This window comes from Epargyreus clarus, unplaced genomic scaffold, assembly GCF_041222505.1.
Source record: "Epargyreus clarus isolate Ecla_fem2 unplaced genomic scaffold, WU_Ecla_fem_2.2 ptg000014l, whole genome shotgun sequence".
Taxonomy (NCBI): Eukaryota; Metazoa; Arthropoda; class Insecta; order Lepidoptera; family Hesperiidae; genus Epargyreus; species Epargyreus clarus.
The window spans coordinates 150354-168115 of record NW_027332222.1 but is presented as its reverse complement, the minus strand read 5'-3'; the positions used below and the strand labels follow the sequence as shown (position 1 = coordinate 168115).

Sequence of the window (17762 nt, the reverse complement as noted above, 5' to 3'; positions counted from 1 at the left end):
ATTAAAAATACGCAAAATCGATCACTAACTGACTGACAAACACCGGCTATCTTAAATCACTGAATTTACAAACGAAAGATTTTGTCCGAAATTTTATTATAAATGCAATATGCAATATTTCTCTTTCTCGGTTTCTACACTCACAGCCCCACACTAGGATTCCCTGTGTCGTGGGTGCCATGGACACACACGTAGACAAATACACAAATACCCAGACCCAGAAACAGAAATCTAAATTCACCATTCAGATATCTGTCTGGCAAGTGAGTCTTGCCCATCTCTCTCATATACGGGCACTAGGACAAGGGTTATGGGTTCCTTCATACAAGGCGTAAAAAGGGCTCTTCCTCAAAGCCAGCGGATAAATTGGCGACACTTCTGATGTTGCAAGTTTCCACATAAAAAAGCAGTGATAGCCTAGTGGTTAAGAAACTCGGCCTCTCGATCGAGGGGTCCGAGGACAAAATCCAACCTCTGATTTTTCAAAGTTATGTGCGTATTAGAAATTAATTATCACTTGCTAAACGGTAAAGGAAAACATCGTGCGGAAACCTACATACCTGAGATATTTATAAAAAAAAAATCTTAAAGGTATGTGAAGTCTACTAATACGCACATAGTCACCGCGGTGGACCATGGACTAATACTTCACATTATAAGAGGAACGGCACGGGCCCAGCAGTGCGACAGTAATGGGTTGATGATGATGATGATGAAGTTTCAACGAATGACGGTAACTATTTTTCATTAGATCATCGTGTGCCTTATCATAAGCGCCCGTTATTAGTAAAAAACCAGTCCAAATTTTAGGTCTATCTATGAACGTGCCTAGTATTAACATCATACTTATGAAGACAAAGTAATGAACCAGTAGGTCCCTACACAACAGATATAGGCAGTAGGCACCTATTATGATACTCGTAAAACCGGGAGAGCGGGAACATTATGATACACAGATCGTCAATTCACGGTTACTCATAAAATAAGAAAAGTCATATTATTCATTTATGGCTTTTTGAATGTATAAACCTATCTGGTTTTATCATGAGAGTAGAGGACTAAGTAGTGGACTATAACATAGGCAACATTAGTGTTATTGTTCATATGGAGTGATTTAATTTATTTCTCAGATTTTCATATTTTTTTATATAGAGTAGGTACTTAAGCACATAGTCTGTTAGGAAGTAATTACTTTGTATTACACTTTTAAGATTTAAAAGCTGTTTTAAGATTAACACCCAGATATTGTCATAATTTTTTTTTATTGTTTATTGCAAGAAAACTAAACTAATTAAAAATCAAATCTCTGAACTATTAAGAAATCAATTTATGCAAATCACAATAAGTGCAAAAGTTCGTTTTTTTTAATATTTGTATTGTGTGGCGTGACATGAAACCTAGAAAAGAAGTAGAAGTAGGCTAGATATATTATTCTACCACTAGTACTTGTCAACGACTACTCCCCGGCACCGCAGTTTTACCGTGACCACGATCCATGCAACTGAGATGAAATATCGGCAATTAATAAATTAAAATTGCGTTTTGTGAGTACCCGTTACATATTTTCGTATAAGTAATCGAGATTTTTCATATTCAAACAATATTTGGAAACACTTTATGAAACATAACCAATAAAAATCACAAAGATCTACCTCGAGCATAGGTAGGTAGGTAGGAATCCACATTGAGAATGGAAATAATAGGTAAGATGATAACATTTATAACGATTATTTAACGACTGCTTGCCGTATTAATAACAATGACTGATCGATGTAATGAGCACTTTATAGTATAGAAAAATAATTAAATGACTCCACTAGTGATCACCCATTCAACTCCCGCTAGCGGCCTACGCCACTTAACTTAGTGCATTACCATTGATTCACACTAGCCGTCGGCCACGCGCTGCTTGACTGCTGTCGATGAACTAATAATAGAACAAAAGTCTCGTGATTATAGCATTGCTATCCCTCGAAATTAATTTGAAACTAATTCACACTTGTATGTCATAATTCAAGGCAGAAGTACTTGTGATGAAGTAACCACAAAATGATTATTTTAAAATATTATTTTAGTCGTAAAGAAATCACACAAAAACAGTGTTATTATGTAGATTGTTGTACTTAATACATATTAATTATTATCGTCCTTACTAGGTGCAATGTAACTGCTCAACATGTGATGTAAATGTAGTATTTCGTATACGTAGGTGGTGTATATTTTTATTAGTACAGTAGGTAAGTAAAATAAAATACTAATAGCATTACCTATACGCTATTACGCATAAACAGCCTGGACATAACTATGAGAGTATGATTTTCTGCCATTTGACTACGAAATCCTAAAATTAATCGATTTCTTTTTATAATGTAGGAGTAATAGACGAGCATGCAACCCCCGATAACGTCGACTTCAGATGCACCGCTACGACTAATAACTACGCTGGAACGCCTGGGAAAAGTATGTCGTAAGGGCACACCCTTACCTTACCTTACCACAGTAAGCCACACCCTTCAAACCAGAACACAGCAGCGCTTGACACTGCAGAAATAGGTGTGGCGGTGGTGCCGCCGGAGTCGAACCACAAAGGGTTCTTTCCTATACTAGGGACTACTATTCCAATACTAGGGACTCCTCACAAAATGTAAAGGATTTAGGTCATAAGCCACCGTACGAGCCAAAGGTAGATACTTCTTTACAAAATTCGGAATATTTTAACCTCAGATAATTCTTTACAAACCTTTGAGTATGTTATAGAAATGTTTCAGGCCCTCGGTTTTCTCGTTATTGTTGTATCATGATTGTGATTGAGATTCTGATTCAGAGATTGACAACGCATCTTACCATTTCTCACATAGGTTTATATAAGTAACAGAAAAAAATAAAATGTTAATTTATAAATCGAATAGTGATACGTCTGCAAAATAAGATAGCAACAATATAACAATAAGTCAACGAATCGCATGGCGCAACCAATGAGACTTTAGACCAGTTCCAGGTTTGATTCTCGGCCAAGAAGACATTTTATGAAGAATGAATTGTCTCTTTTATGGGTTTGAGTATTTGTATTTCTCGATGTACATTCGGAATTCAGCTTACAATAACTTAATTATAATATTTCCATAGAAATTCAATGGAACGCACAGAAATCTGTACAACGTATTACTAACACGATGTTACAAGAAACATAACAAGTAACGCCATCTATACGTGACGTGGAGAACTGACTTACAAGAACGAGGTAGAGTTCGTAACTTAAGTGGCGTTGGTTACATTTTTATAAAATGTGTACTTTCATTTTATATTCAAAATTTTATTATGTCAATAAATTGATCTAATATGACAACATTAAATGTGCACATTGGTTTCTTTACCGAAATATTTTGTGGTACGTTAATGTGTGTAGAGTCGTGAAGCGTACTAAACATTGTGCTTAGTAACGCCCTCTGTTATACAAAGGTGAAGTTACTAGTTCACGGGCTAAATTGTAGATGGCGGCACTAAGCCTGAAATTGAAGAATGCATAATTTTATTTAGGACTTTTAACTTTACTAACTTAATTAAATTTCTGGAATTACATTTCTTTGATTTTTTAAAATAAAAAAATATTAAAAATAAAACGCTTAGAAAATTAATTATGATAATCGTCATCATTATCATTACTATGCCATTATCGACTTTTTTACTACACTTTAGGATGTATGAAATTTAAATAAAAAATAAAAAAAAACAAACCAGAAAGTAGATCTTCAACCCCTCGACTCTCAATAAAATCACCTAAATAACTCATCTAACTTTAATATTAATTCAAGGGATACAAGTCGCAGACAGGCATACCTATACAACACCCTCTATTAGGGGGATTAAAGTTAAGTTAAAGCGAATCACGCAGTCATAAAGCACCGGTAGACTTTTTGAAAATATAAAAGTATCTATAGAGGACAAATACGGAATAATCTACATACGTTTAGTGGCAATGGTTTATAACGATGCTAAAACAAGAAATAAAATCATAGTATCATTTATATATCATGCATACATGATTTCGAAACCCAGGCTTTAAAAGGTGTAAGAGGGTTCTACCACTGACTTAGCATATGTATAATATCTACCTACTCACAACCTATCCAGGTAGTTATCTATTTGAATATTTTTTATTAATTATACAAGGTAGAGTTTCCAGAGAAATATTTTATTTTTCAAACCGATCTAGTGTTGGTTGAAGTTGAGAACTTGGCGTCACATAATCCCACATCTACAATATTTTATTATCTGTACGCTGCTTGATAAGGGGGCGAATTAAGATATGTATTAAATATATGAAACTATATATTTTTATTATACCTTTCAAAAATCGTCATGAGCCAAGTTTTCAACAAACAAAAACATTGCATCTGTATTCTTCCAGAAGTGTATAATAGGAGATATTGCGTAAAATTGTTATGTAAACTTAAATAGTAAATACCATACAGTTACGTACAACAAACATAGCAATCATAAAAGTTAACGCAAAAAAATCGTAAAATGTATTTAACTCTGCTAATATTTATAAGTCAGTCACGGAGGATTTGGAATCAAACAAGAGAACGTCATGGCAATTGTTTTATTTTGGCATCCCATTAAAAACTTAAAATACGAACTTAAACAGAGCTATTTTACAAACATTGTTCGCGACTTATCAAAATATAAATAGACTAAATACCTGTACAAGCCTCACGAATGCGGCACACACGCACACACGCACACACACATGCAACATACTCAAATGCACACCAACATACAATTCCCATTCCATTTCTAACGTATACATATAAAACTACATTCAAATATTCCAATATATTAATAAATTCGTCAAAATATTTTGTATATTAATATGTCTCTAATGTATGTTTAAATATATTATTGTACAATCTCCCAGTGTTCTAAGCTTATCAACTAAACGCCTACGACACCAAGTGTTTCAGAATGGAATGTAACAGCTTCCTGCGCGTCGTTACAAAATGTATTGTGATGTTTCGTCCCTTATTTGTAGCTAATTATATAATAACTGATATTTTAATAGAGTTGACTATCCAGCACATATGTCTGTAGTGTAAGATTATTTACGGCTAGTCTTAAATATTACAGTAGAGTATCTCAGCGGACCTATATTAGGTTTCTATCAAATTGAAAACGAATATGCATTTTTTAAATATTCGTGTAACCTGTAGACAGGCTAATCTTATTAAAGTAAGTCGAATTCTGGTCTGAAACCTGAAAATCGATTGACACACACACAGTTTTTGCACACACCTAGCTGCCTGTGAAAATCTAGAACAGTCCAAGGAGGAGCGAGCCCGGCGCTTATGTTAAATATTGGCGTATTTAATATAATTTTTTTTAACATGCTCTCAGTGTCTCACTCCCTGAAGTACAAAGAAATAATATACACAAAATTAGTGAATGCACGATTTTCTTCGTCATATTAATACAATATAGAGCCCTTACGGGGCTGAAAGGTTTCTCCTACAATCTCCAAGAAACGGTTACTCACTATTTTCTGTAAAAATAATATATCCACATTTACCTACACTGGTTTCTTTGGCTGTAATTCAAGTGTAAAATAAATAAAAACCTATAAAATTAAGTTGTTAGTTAATCTATTGGTTGTAGCTGTTAGGTGTCTTGTGGCCTCGTAGTTAGGGCGGGCGGTAGTGGACGGACGCGGAGGACGCCGCGCGCTCTACCGCTGGTAACCTGCAACACACACAAACATACAGCTCTCTGGTAGTATCCTATTGTACAACCCATTTGACTCAAGTTTACAACTACTCTGTCAGTTGACTTACCCAAATAAACTGCAACTTAACTTAGTCACGTTACTTACTCGTAAGTTAAATAAACTTGAGGCAGAAGGACTGTTGTGCATCTATGATGATTTATTAGAAGTGTGCCTAATTTGTTGATAATATTCAAATTTATCGTGACGATATTGTATACTGTATGAGTAACATCGACGTTATAACATGAGTCATACACATTGACATTAATAATTTAATATATGACTAGTTGCTTAACCTCAAAAAAATCTAGAAGACATACATACGTCATTATTTCGAAATAGTAAGTTTTGAAACATAACGTCTTCTTTTTACTTGGAATTTCCGGCCAAAGTGGCATTCAAACATAACAGTATTTGGTTTTTGTAATCAACGTATGTAAATTTAATCAAGTTTAGGTTATTGTGGCATATGCACAATTTTCACGTATATTTTCACGTTTCACGTGTAGAAGCATGTCAAAAGTATACAATATAAATTATAATTGTTATGTGAATTTCTGTTATAAAGCTTCATATTATAATGTTTTACTACATAATTAGTTACGATTAATTTTTCAGTCCGTACTTTTCTACGATGACTAAGATATATATAATGTAGTGTTAGATAAGCAGGTGAAACATATTTTAAAAACATAACCCTTCCTTGGCAGTCGGGTAAAAAGCTTTTTGGCATGTTTTTTCAGTAAAATAATACGATTAGGACATAGAAATAAAACAGTTTCAGAGTTAGTTGCAAGTCTAGTACAACCATCATAGACAGATGAACACATACATTAGCGGAAAGTGAAATATAGTGTAGAATAGTGTAAGCGAGAGCCTTGAGATAAGGTGAGCCCCGAGCAAACAGCGCCGCCACACCACGCCACACTGTTACACTATCAACAACCTCGTATCTTGCTGTAATTAGCTGCACACGGTTATGATGGAATTAGTACGTTAGCGTGCGGTACTTGTAGAGCCAAGCCGGTAGAGAGGGTGCCGCGTGCTCATAGAGCTGCCAACATTTAGAAGTGCAATCGTGCATGTGAAGTACTGAAGCCTAGAAGAGTCTGCCTTCGATATTATTTTCAAGTGCCTTGATTTTACTTAAATACTTTGTAAGGGTAAGATCGACTTATACAATATTGTTAAGGTGTCAGTAATGTTAACAGTATAACCCATGCATTACATGTACGACAAGGGAATTAAATTAAGTGAAGGAGATAAAAAAATCTTCAAACACACTTGCGTGATCTACGCTAGCTGTTAGAAAGTAAGAGATAAAGAATTTAAATTTAATTGTATATGTTAAGAAAGGCAGGAAATTAGCAGATACTGTAATGGGGCGAGAGAAGATATTGAAACAGGCAGAGCTCTCGGGAGGCGTAGTTACTCACATGTCGGGCTGGTGTCTCGCGGGCAGCAGCAGCAGCGGCGCCGCGCCCTCCACGGCCGCGTACAGCGGAGGCAGACCCTTGTGCGAGTGTGCCTCCACTGCGGACACCACATCGGTTAGAGTCTCTCTAGCAGCTGCGACCTACCCGCGCGCGCGCTACCTACCCGCCAGCCCGGCGCCGCCCGGCCGCGCCACGCCGCCGTGCCCGCCGCCCATGCTCTTCGGCTTGCGCTTCCGCGTCTGGATGCCGTCCTTCTTCATGCTCAACGGCCGGTTCACCTGCACACGAACGAAACACCCGTCAGCGATCACGCCCCCAGACGGGGGAACTCCCCGTAATCTCTACCGCCACGCGGTCCTATCATCCTTTAAACAAGCGTATCTACGCGAGGAGATAATTGATAAAAGATTATTTATCTCATTATGAATATTCGTGGTCGCGATGATAATTCTCTATCAGTCGGTAGCCCCGGCCGCGTTTATCTCGCGAGATTAGATGAGACCCTGTGTTTTGATTTTTTATACAGGTCCAATATTTGCCGAGGAGTTCCCTGATAAGTGCGAGTTGCGACTGCAGAGTGCCGATTAGATACCTGGCTGCTCTGCGGCGTCTAATCGGCGGAGCGGCGTTATCGATGCACAATCGCCGCGATACTCCCCGCAGTGTAATACGACACTATCTATTACTATTCGCATCAACTGTTTAATACTATCATCTAATCATATTAATATCATCTTCGCTCATTCATGAAAACGTTGATTAATTATATGTTGTAGTTGATAATGTACACATAACTTAGGTACGCGTAACTTTGAAAGGTACTACAACTCTCCGTGTACTGTTTCACTAAAAGTTCTAACGCTTCTATTTCTACAGTCAATCACTGTTTTTACTACAGATAAAATTAATATAAGAATATGTCGGCTATATGGTAGCTAGGTCTAGACAGGTACAGGTATAGCTTACGTTGTGCAGCTTATAGTACAGGCCGCAGGCGTTGCAGACGGGCTCGCCGTTGTTGTTGCGGCGCCACAGCGTGGTGTTGGAGGTGCGGCAGTTGGCGCACGTCACGCCCACGCGACGATTCCCGTTCGTCGGCTGCTTAAACAATAACATACAATTGTACATGCTTTCTTCAGATCTTCTAAGTTTCAAGATAATTACATATGGAACAAGAGGCGTATGAACTTAGTTCTGATGGGTAGCAAGGGTCGCATTTAATGTAGCCTACAGGAGTTCAGGCAGTAATGACCACATGAGATAGATGGAAATCTCGATTACTAGTTTAAGTCATTATTGTTAGTTAGGCTGTGATAGCAAAACCGAAACGCCGATTTCTGTATTTAAGCTACAGAATCCGGTTATCCACCATTTGAGTGGTTATTGCTTAAAAAACTCACACTCTATTAGATGATTAACCTTGATTTTGAAAGTAGCTAGATCTATTATATCAGTATGTATATTATTTGTGCTCTAGGGAGTTGAGTTTAAATGGGAAGTAGAGATCGCTCGTCATAAGACAGATTGTATGTCCATTTATTAGCGTATTACTTGAACAAAACTCTCATCAAGATGTAAATCATAGTGTTACCAGTGCCTGTTGTGGTTTCGCCTTCTGTCCCTTGAGCGGCGGTCGGTTGACGCCGTTGATGCGCGTGTAGAGGCCGCACGCGTTGCACAGGTAGTGGCCGGTGCCGTCGCGCCGCCACAGCGGCGTCGTGGCCGCCGCGCAGTTCACGCACTCCTTCACCTCGCCCATGCCCGCCATACCTAAGAAACACGTAGTATATTGCAGACTATCTTCACTTGTTTCTGCTGCAACAACTGGACTAGGCTTGGAAGTTTTAATTCCACTTTAACAGTTGTTCTGTTAACAATTAACATCAGCTATACTTAGATTTCCTTAATATCAGAAGAACTTATTCCTTTGATTTTTTCATCTCTCGTATTAGTAGATTTGGATTAAATTGTTATGAGTATACTGACTGAATAACATTGACAACTTTAAAAATATCAAGCTACAAGTAGTACGTACATTATATTTCGTCTACTATTAAATAAAGTATTTCTTGTTACAAAACCGGTCCTAAATAGTCGGGTCCTAAACAGTCCTAGCCGGCTCTAGGCTATATCTTACTAGGGTCGAAGCCATCGTCGACGGGCATGAGGCCATGCGCGGGCCAGGGCTGCGCGGGGTAGCTCTCCACCAGCAGCCCGCCCTCGTAGCCCGACACCGGCACGAACTCCACGCCGCCCTGCCCCAGGTAGTGCTCGCCGCCCACCTTGTACTGCACCGAGTTGCCGTGCGTATATAGAGTCACCTAGGAAAGGAGTTGCTAATTCAGATAAAGTTTGTTTTTTAAACTATTTTCTTAATTAGATTAAATAATACGTATTGTAAAAAAATATATTGAACCAGAATTTTTTATTAGGTAGAGCTTTAATAGAAAACTGAACAATCACCTATTAAAGTGTTGTATCATAATCGTACATATGTCAGTACATAATTATACAATATTGAGTATTATAATAAATAAATAAAATTTTCCCTGGAAATAAATATTTAGGCGTAAACGTAGACTAGACTAGTTCTACCACGAAATATATTTTGTCTATTTAAAGATTGAATCTGCTAGGTCATAACCTGTTGTGAATTAGGACTGGGCGGTGTTTCGTAGACGGCTTGCGACTGCGGCACCACGGAGCCGTAGACGACGTGTGCGCTGCGCGTGTTGAGCGACGACGACGACAGCGTGGGGTCGCTGCGGTACAGCAGCTGGCCGGGCGGGGACTCGTCGCCGCGCGCCGCGCCGCTCGCCGCGCCGCTCGCCGCGCCGCCCGCCGCGCCGTACAGCGTCAGCAGCTCCTTGCTGCTGCCGTACGCGCCGTACGTCGCGCCGCCGTACTGCGGGCTCTGCCCCGCGTACGCGTAGCCGCCGTGCACGGACGTCACCGGCTGCAGGCTCGCGTACGTCGTCGGCCGCGGCTCGCCTTCGCCCCTAGTCTCGTACTTTACCTGATGTTATTACCGTTGCTTTAAACTTTTTGTACTTACGCTGTTTATACCATGCAATATGAATGTGTAGGACTATAGGTATTGCGTAACATTTTTAAGGGCAAAATATAGCGGCCTCATTTTTAAATTAAGCTTTATTGTACCTAACTAAAGTGATTTACAGAGCGTTAGTCAAATCTATAAACACTCTAAATAATGAGTAAGTTTTACCGAGACAATGAATTGTAAAGCGAACGTAATCCGACACTTTCTTGCCATCCGTTATCAGTAATGATGTTTTGTTTAATCGAGCAAATCCGTGTGTGTAAAAAGCTTACTAAATAAAACTGTGATTGTAACCTGTTGGTAAGCGACGCCGACCGCCTGCTGGTTGCTCAGCGACGTGGTCTGGATCATCTCGAGCGCGGTGGAGGCGGCCACCTGCTCGCCGAGCGCCGCCGCATACTGCCGCCCGTCAGCAGCCGCCGCCGCCGCGGCCGCCTCGCCTGCCGCCGCGTACGCTTGTTGCATTTGTTCCACTTTTTCCTTTTGCAGGTATGCCTCGTGACTGTGTTCCTCGGCCTCTCCTTCCTGTGTGACTATTACGTGGTGCGGTGCCCCGTAGCGCAACGCCAGGCCGCGGCCGTACGGCGCCCGGGGCGGCGGCGCCCGCGCGTACTGCGGCTGGAGGCGCTTGTCCTGCGACATGGGCGCGGGCGACTGCAGCGTGCGGTAGGGCTCCTGCTTGAAGGCCAGGTAGCGCGCGGTTTCCGCCTCCGCGAGCCGCAACCTCTCCTCGTCGTAGTGATTCTGCGCCAGCCGGCCCTCCGCCTCCTCCATCTTCGGCGCGTACTGCAGCTGCTCGTGTTCGAGTTGTGGCTGCTCGGGAGGTTCGTCCTTGACGCCATCGTCGTGTATATCGGTGGCGTCGGTGATGTGTCCGGCCGTGGTGATGGTGCGCAGCGCTCTCCTGGACGTGATGACGGAGTGTTGCTCGCCGGGCTCCGCGGGCGCGGGCGTGATGGCGGCGCCCTCCTCCGCGCCCCCCGGGCCGCCGTCGCCGCCCGCCAGCTCGTTGCTGCGCTCCTCGTTCTTAACTAGCTGGAGGGCTTCGCCATTCTGTTCCTCCCTCTGCTCATCGGGACGGCCCATCGTCGACACATTCTCCATGACTTAACTGTTAACAACAGACTAAGGTCTTACTATTGCATATACTTTAAATACTTATTAAAAAAACTCTATCGTGAAAATAGTGTCAAATAATTTCTTAAATATTTTTAAGAACAATTAGGTACAGCATACTGTTTCTATTGAGTCATTTGGCAAAATAGTGAGTTTAAAATAACGTTCAGAGTATGGAAGGCACGCGATATATTTAGGCCTAAAGCTCCGAAAGTCGGCAAGTGTCGGGTTTTCTGTAGCAGTCACCGAACAAACAGCGGAGGCTTTGAACCGGAAGAGCGGCCGGAAATACAAATAGGGTTCAAGACGGCGCCGGCGCCGCTCATCGTCTTTGGCCTACAACTTACATAAGAAGCAATGAACTCCAACGAGTGAACAATAGGTTAATGTGTTGTCACTTATTACAAAACTATAAAATCTTATTCATAGTTTCATATCTTGTAGTATCGTTTCTAAAATACCACGTGAGAGGTCAGAATTAGTCGAACACACATTTTTTATTTAAGATTGTGAATGATTATGGGTGTTATTTGAGTAGCATATGTACCTAAAGTCTATAATATATGGTTGGCCATATTTTACATCTCTTTTATTATTTTAGTGTTTAGATACAATAAACTTACTGTTTTCATTTTTTTATACGAATAAGTACAATTCTAGTATTAACTATTGTGTATTTACTAAAATACAATAACTTTTAAAATATTTATCTGTTGATGCGAGCAATACCGACGGCATGAGCGCCCAAATATAGCGAAATTGACAGAAAATAACAACGAGTGATTATTTTTTTATTAGAATTTAAGGCAGCCCAGAAATTGAAAACTGCATCGAAGCGCACCCGGTAAAGTCGTGTAATACCTACTTAGTGAGACTGACATACTGACAGACTATAAAACAGTGTTCTCATTTCCGTCTTATAAGAGACCGTCTTATAACCTATGAAATATTAATTCAAAATATGTTTGGAGCGAGAATATCCGGCGCGGGTCCGCGCTCATAAACCTCGTGGCGTGTTTGCCATCCCGCGATAACGGCGGGTCCTACGTCTTTGATAACGGCTTTATTAATACAATATTTATCTAGCTCCTCCGCCGGGAGGGACCCATCTGTCTATGTCGCTCCGGCAACCCAGCGCGGATCGTGGAACGCGGTGGAAACTAAATAACCCCAACACTCCAAGGTGGTCGAAATCCCTGTAGATTAAATGTTAACGCTAGTGTATTGTATTTTTATTTAAAGGGTTTGGCACACTACAATTAGGTAATGAGAACAAAATGTTTTAATTATTAGGCATATAGCCCTTTACACAGAATAGTGAAGGAGGAAGGGAGCGACCTAGATTTAGAAGTAGAGTCTACGTCTCTATATCATATCTACTTAAAATAAAAGGAATGATTTTTAATAATTCACATTATAGTGAACGTGTGATAAGCAACCGTAGGTACTTCTAGAGGTAGTATTAATTTATTCAAAGGTGATATATATTACAGTAGATGTCATTTATTACTTTATATATTTATAGCATTGATAGGCTAAGACCGATTTTAAGAAATTCTTTAATAGCTTGTTAATTAAATATTTCATTTTTGCGGTAGAACTACGTATGCAGTAGTAATACAATGAATTCATATTAAGAAAACGCAATGATTACAATCCAATATTTGACGGCACGGAGATATAGAGTATTCAATGTTTATTTAATATTTGACTGATTTTCCTGAAATTTTATAATAATATATAATAAATAATACAAATATAAATTTAGCCCAAGAAAACTTGTCACAAAAATTACACAAGTTTATTACAGTAAAGTACCTAAATCCATGAAAATTTGTAAAGGAAAGCTCATATTTGATTTAAAAGTGTACTAAAAACTGAAAAGTTGAATATTTTTCTACTTACTATGTAATTAAACAAAAATAACATATCATTACGGCAAAAAAAATGGTAAACTGTAGTTTATCGACTTACCTGATTTAACAAATATCTTCCATTTATAAAGAACTTCCTATATATGTGGTTAACATATCCAATATTTTTTAGTTTTTTTTTTAATTTATAATTCTATCCGACCATGGCACGGAAAATATGTAGGTGATTTTCTTTATTCAATTGCTTAAGTCTACGTCTTTCACGTATTAGACCGTTTACTGTAAAAAAGCCTACCGATTATGTTTACTTTGATCAATTTATTTATTTTAATGCTGTAAGAACTAGTTTAGATTTTCAAAATTTTAAAATTTTCATTATAGTCCATTTGTTATTCAAAATATCTTGTACTTAACTGGAAGTAGTACAAGCTAATTTAATAAGTTTCATTGTTTGTATAATATTATGCAAAATGATAGTTATCTCTATCTTAGCCTATCTGAGATACCTAATCTCAAATACTACAAATAAACAGGTAAGTTTCAAAACTAAGTTTCAGTACGCTTACAGGAACCCGAGCACCGCACCTCGGGAGACACGGAGGGCCGGGGCCGCACGGGACCCTGGGCGGAAGGGACTCACCTTAAAATCCGCACTTAGGGGTTCTATGGGAAAATGAACTTGGGAAATCTTTGGTTCAACTTTGGAGCAAGTGGAGCATCGCTCCGTATCACTATCACTCACGGAATCGTCAAATCGAATGTTATCTGTGGAGGTGCGCGGCGAGCGCGCGGGGCGGGCGCGGGCGTGTGTGCGCGCGCGTGCGGACAGGTGCGCGTGTGTGCGTGCCGCCGCGGATTGGTCGCCGCTTTCCACGATTTTCAGCACTCCCGGCGACTACGCTCTCTTTTTTACGATTTTCAGGGTACCGCAAGTGAGAAATAAGCTTCGCCTTGCACAAATGTTACTTCAGTTATGGTTTACCAATGTTTACCGAAGACTTTTCTTACGGAATGTCTTGCAGAAGCTAAAAAATACCTATTACCTTTGTAGAGTTAACACGAGACTTTTTCAGCATAACAGCAGATACGATAGGTGCACATGGGTAATTGCCCGATATATTTCAACTGAATGGCTACTGCCATCACAACATATTTGGTTTTGAATTTTAGTTGCATAAGATTAAATAAGGACACAAAATAGTCCTGTCTTCTTACAGTAACCCGCAGGCGACATAGTAGCCCACTCTGCTAACTAATAACTATAGATTTAATTTACCTGTCGCCGGTACTTAAATACCTACACTAAAAACTATTTGTCATTTGGACTTAACAGTGTGTCTTAACATAATAACGAGCGGATAACAATTTTATAATTATACAATGGTAATAATACACGGATGTTGCATGTCGGAGACATACTTTTCCGAGGCTTTCCAGCTTAGTCCTCTGGGGTAGCGGTGCATTTATGGCCGACCATAGGTAGGAATATCTGATCCTATCTGGTGTTGATTACAGATGTCCATGGGCGGCAGTAGCCACTTACTGTCAGGGAGACAGCATGCTCGTCTGCTACTCCAATATTATATAAAAAAGGTGGACTGCATACTCGTCTGCTACTCCTATACTATAAAAAAGGTCTGTTTACATTTTTAACAGAGAAAATTATCGTGAGTATCGTGACTTTTACTTAAATTACTTTTACATAAAAATAAAGTGATACCTACCGTCGCGATGTCACGAGGACCGGCAAAAGCTGAGAAACAAGCATTTCAGATAGGTTCCAAGCTCATTGCATTGTCTCCAAAATTACACATACATTGAGCTGCATAATCTTATAGGAAAATGTGTATATTACATTTAATGAGAAATGTTTATAATTACGGCTACAGTGTAGAGCAATGCGCTTTACCAAATGCACACAATAAAATGAAATGAAATAAATCTATATCTATTTTGTATAGGTTTACGGTAATTATTAATATGTTTTCTTGAACTACCACCGGATCGGAACAACATCTCAAGATACGAGTACACTTATACTTGAAGTTTATTCAGATTATTTCTATAAAATACATTCAGCCGAATGAAAAAGAGTCGGAAGACTTAATCTGAGATTATTTTTGAGCACCAGACCCTTTAATTCGCGGTGACCGAAAGTAGCTCATTTCTAAATAGGTAAAAAGATTTCTGATATATCAATAAGTTAAGAGTAAATGTTACACGTCGCTGTGACGGAAACATTATAGAGAACCGTGTCCGAATTGTCTTATCTACACTCTTGTTACATTTATCTAAACAACTTTCAGTGCCTATATAAACAATATTCAGTGCCTAAAAGTACGGCATAGAATATTATATTGAAGCATTTTATTACTGTGTTTGGGTCGTGGCCCAAGTCTTCACCAAACTATATTGAACAAATTAATCCGTATTGCAAGCACTTTGAAAATGAATTGCTCTTATCTATTGTTTCGTATTATATAATAATTTATTGTACCTACTCTATATTCGGGCTTGAGTCTACGATCGCTATTTCCTGGAAACTGTTGCAATTGTCCTACTTAATTTCTACCAAACCGTATGAAGATTTAAACATTAAATTGATTCTATGGGGTTCCTCTATGGGTTCTACTGATGACATTCGAAATTTAAAGTCAGTGAAGACTACTCCAAAAGCGTTGTATTATGCCGTGGGCGGTGCCGAGGGAGCCATGACACTGTAGTGCTTTAGCATTGTTTAAGTGTGTTCATATAGGTTACTTGTACGCAATTGTGTCCTAGTGTTGAACATCTATGATACCAACTCGTATCATAGATGTTCACAATATCTTTCTCGGCATGTTGTCATGTAGGCGGACAACCCTCTCTGGAGAAGCTGGAACAATAGGTGCCCGCATCGCCCCCTCCACTGCGTTACTAGATGCTACATTGTGGTAGTTTAAAGATTATTTTTATATTAGAATAATTTTTTCCGTAATAACAAGAAATATGTTGGTACCTACTTAGTCTGAAATAAAAAAAATATTGACTGTATAGATTAGTATATCAGAGAGCAGTTACGTATATACTCTTAGTCAAATAGCTACTCTTATTTTGACATCATCTTACTTTGAAAGACTCCCTTTCTCCAGTTAAAATTCTCAAATCCTTTTTTTTATAATACTAGAGTAGCACACGTTCATGCAGTCCACCCAACGGTTTCTACTGCCCATTAACAATGCCGACAATCAAACCCAGACAAAATTAGAACCTGCCCGAGGTCGACCACTGATGCGGTGTTACCCCTGAGGACTAAGCTGGAATGCCTCAAAAACGTATGTCCCCTTGCTACATTCTTCAAACCATAACACGGCAACGTTTAACATTTTGTTTGTGTTTGTGTGTATGTGTTTTGTTTTGTTAGTAGCAGAAATAGCAGAAATAGGTCTGGTAAAGGTGCCGCCGGAATTAGACCACTGACACTTCTATCACCTTTATTTCTACGTAAATGTAATAGTACACATTGGCGAACTAATATCTTATGACGTCTGATAGTGATTACTTTCTAATTCACCTAACTCAAATAAAATAGGTACCTTATTCAAGGACTAATTTTAGGTTATTACATAAATACTACCGACTACTTACTTTCAGGCAAAACATAGTAGTACAAGTAGTTACTCGAGATATAAACAATTGAAGAAAATAATCAGTGGGAAATAAGATAATAATTATGTGTGAATGGATAAAGCAGAGAAGATAACATAGGAACAGCTGTCACGGAAATTGAATTAGTAAGCAAACAGACTCCAAATTCATCATCATCATCATCAACCCATTACTGTCCCACTGCGGGGCACAGGTCTCCTCTCAGAATGAGAAGGATCAGGCCACAGTCCACCGCGCTAGCCAAGTATTGGTAGACTTCACATACCTTCGAGGTTTCTTTTTTTTTTATAAATCTCAGGTATGCAGGTTTCCTTACGATGTTTTCCTTCATCGTTTAACAAGTGGCAATTAATTTCTAATACGCACATAACTTTGAAAAATCAAAGGTGGTGAAAAATCAAACCTGGGATATGAACCTCGGACCCCTCGATCGAGAGGCTGAGTTTCTCAACCACTGGGCTATCACTGCCTGACTCCAAATTAGGTTCATGTACCTCCCAAATATTCGTGATTTTTTTGCAAGCAGTTTCTGGGACTGGGGCGTGGCACTTGGAACCCTGGAGCCTGTAGCTTACTATAGTCGGCTATTATGGACTAGTTCGAAATAATATGAGCAGAGAGGCCAGTTCCTTATTTTCATAAAATATACATTTTTTTCATAGTTCTGGCGTCGGAGTTACCTCAATCATAACAGAAAGAGGCAAATGGCGTAACGAAAAACATAAGAATTGACTTATTACGACATTTAAAACCGCAGTGAATTTCTAGTATTAAACTGTAAGCCGAGTCAATCCCCGAATTTATGCCAATAATTTGTGGTAGAGTTTTAAAACAATAATTACATTTACGATAGATTAACAATAAAA

The 17762-nt window shown here is 39.2% G+C and overlaps 1 protein-coding gene across 1 annotated transcript; it reads right to left on the bottom strand.

Annotated features, from left to right (window-relative positions):
* Window positions 1–5678: 5678 nt before the first annotated feature.
* On the bottom strand, window positions 5679–11362 carry LOC140747298 (uncharacterized). The gene is made up of 8 exons (XM_073079630.1): window positions 10553–11362; window positions 9842–10213; window positions 9335–9518; window positions 8789–8967; window positions 8164–8295; window positions 7361–7475; window positions 7198–7294; window positions 5679–5736 (listed from the first exon to the last, which is right to left on the bottom strand). The coding sequence occupies exons 1-8, from the start codon at window positions 11360–11362 to the stop codon at window positions 5679–5681; spliced, it is 1947 nt and encodes a 648-aa protein (XP_072935731.1).
* Between the last annotated feature and the right edge of the window lie 6400 nt (window positions 11363–17762).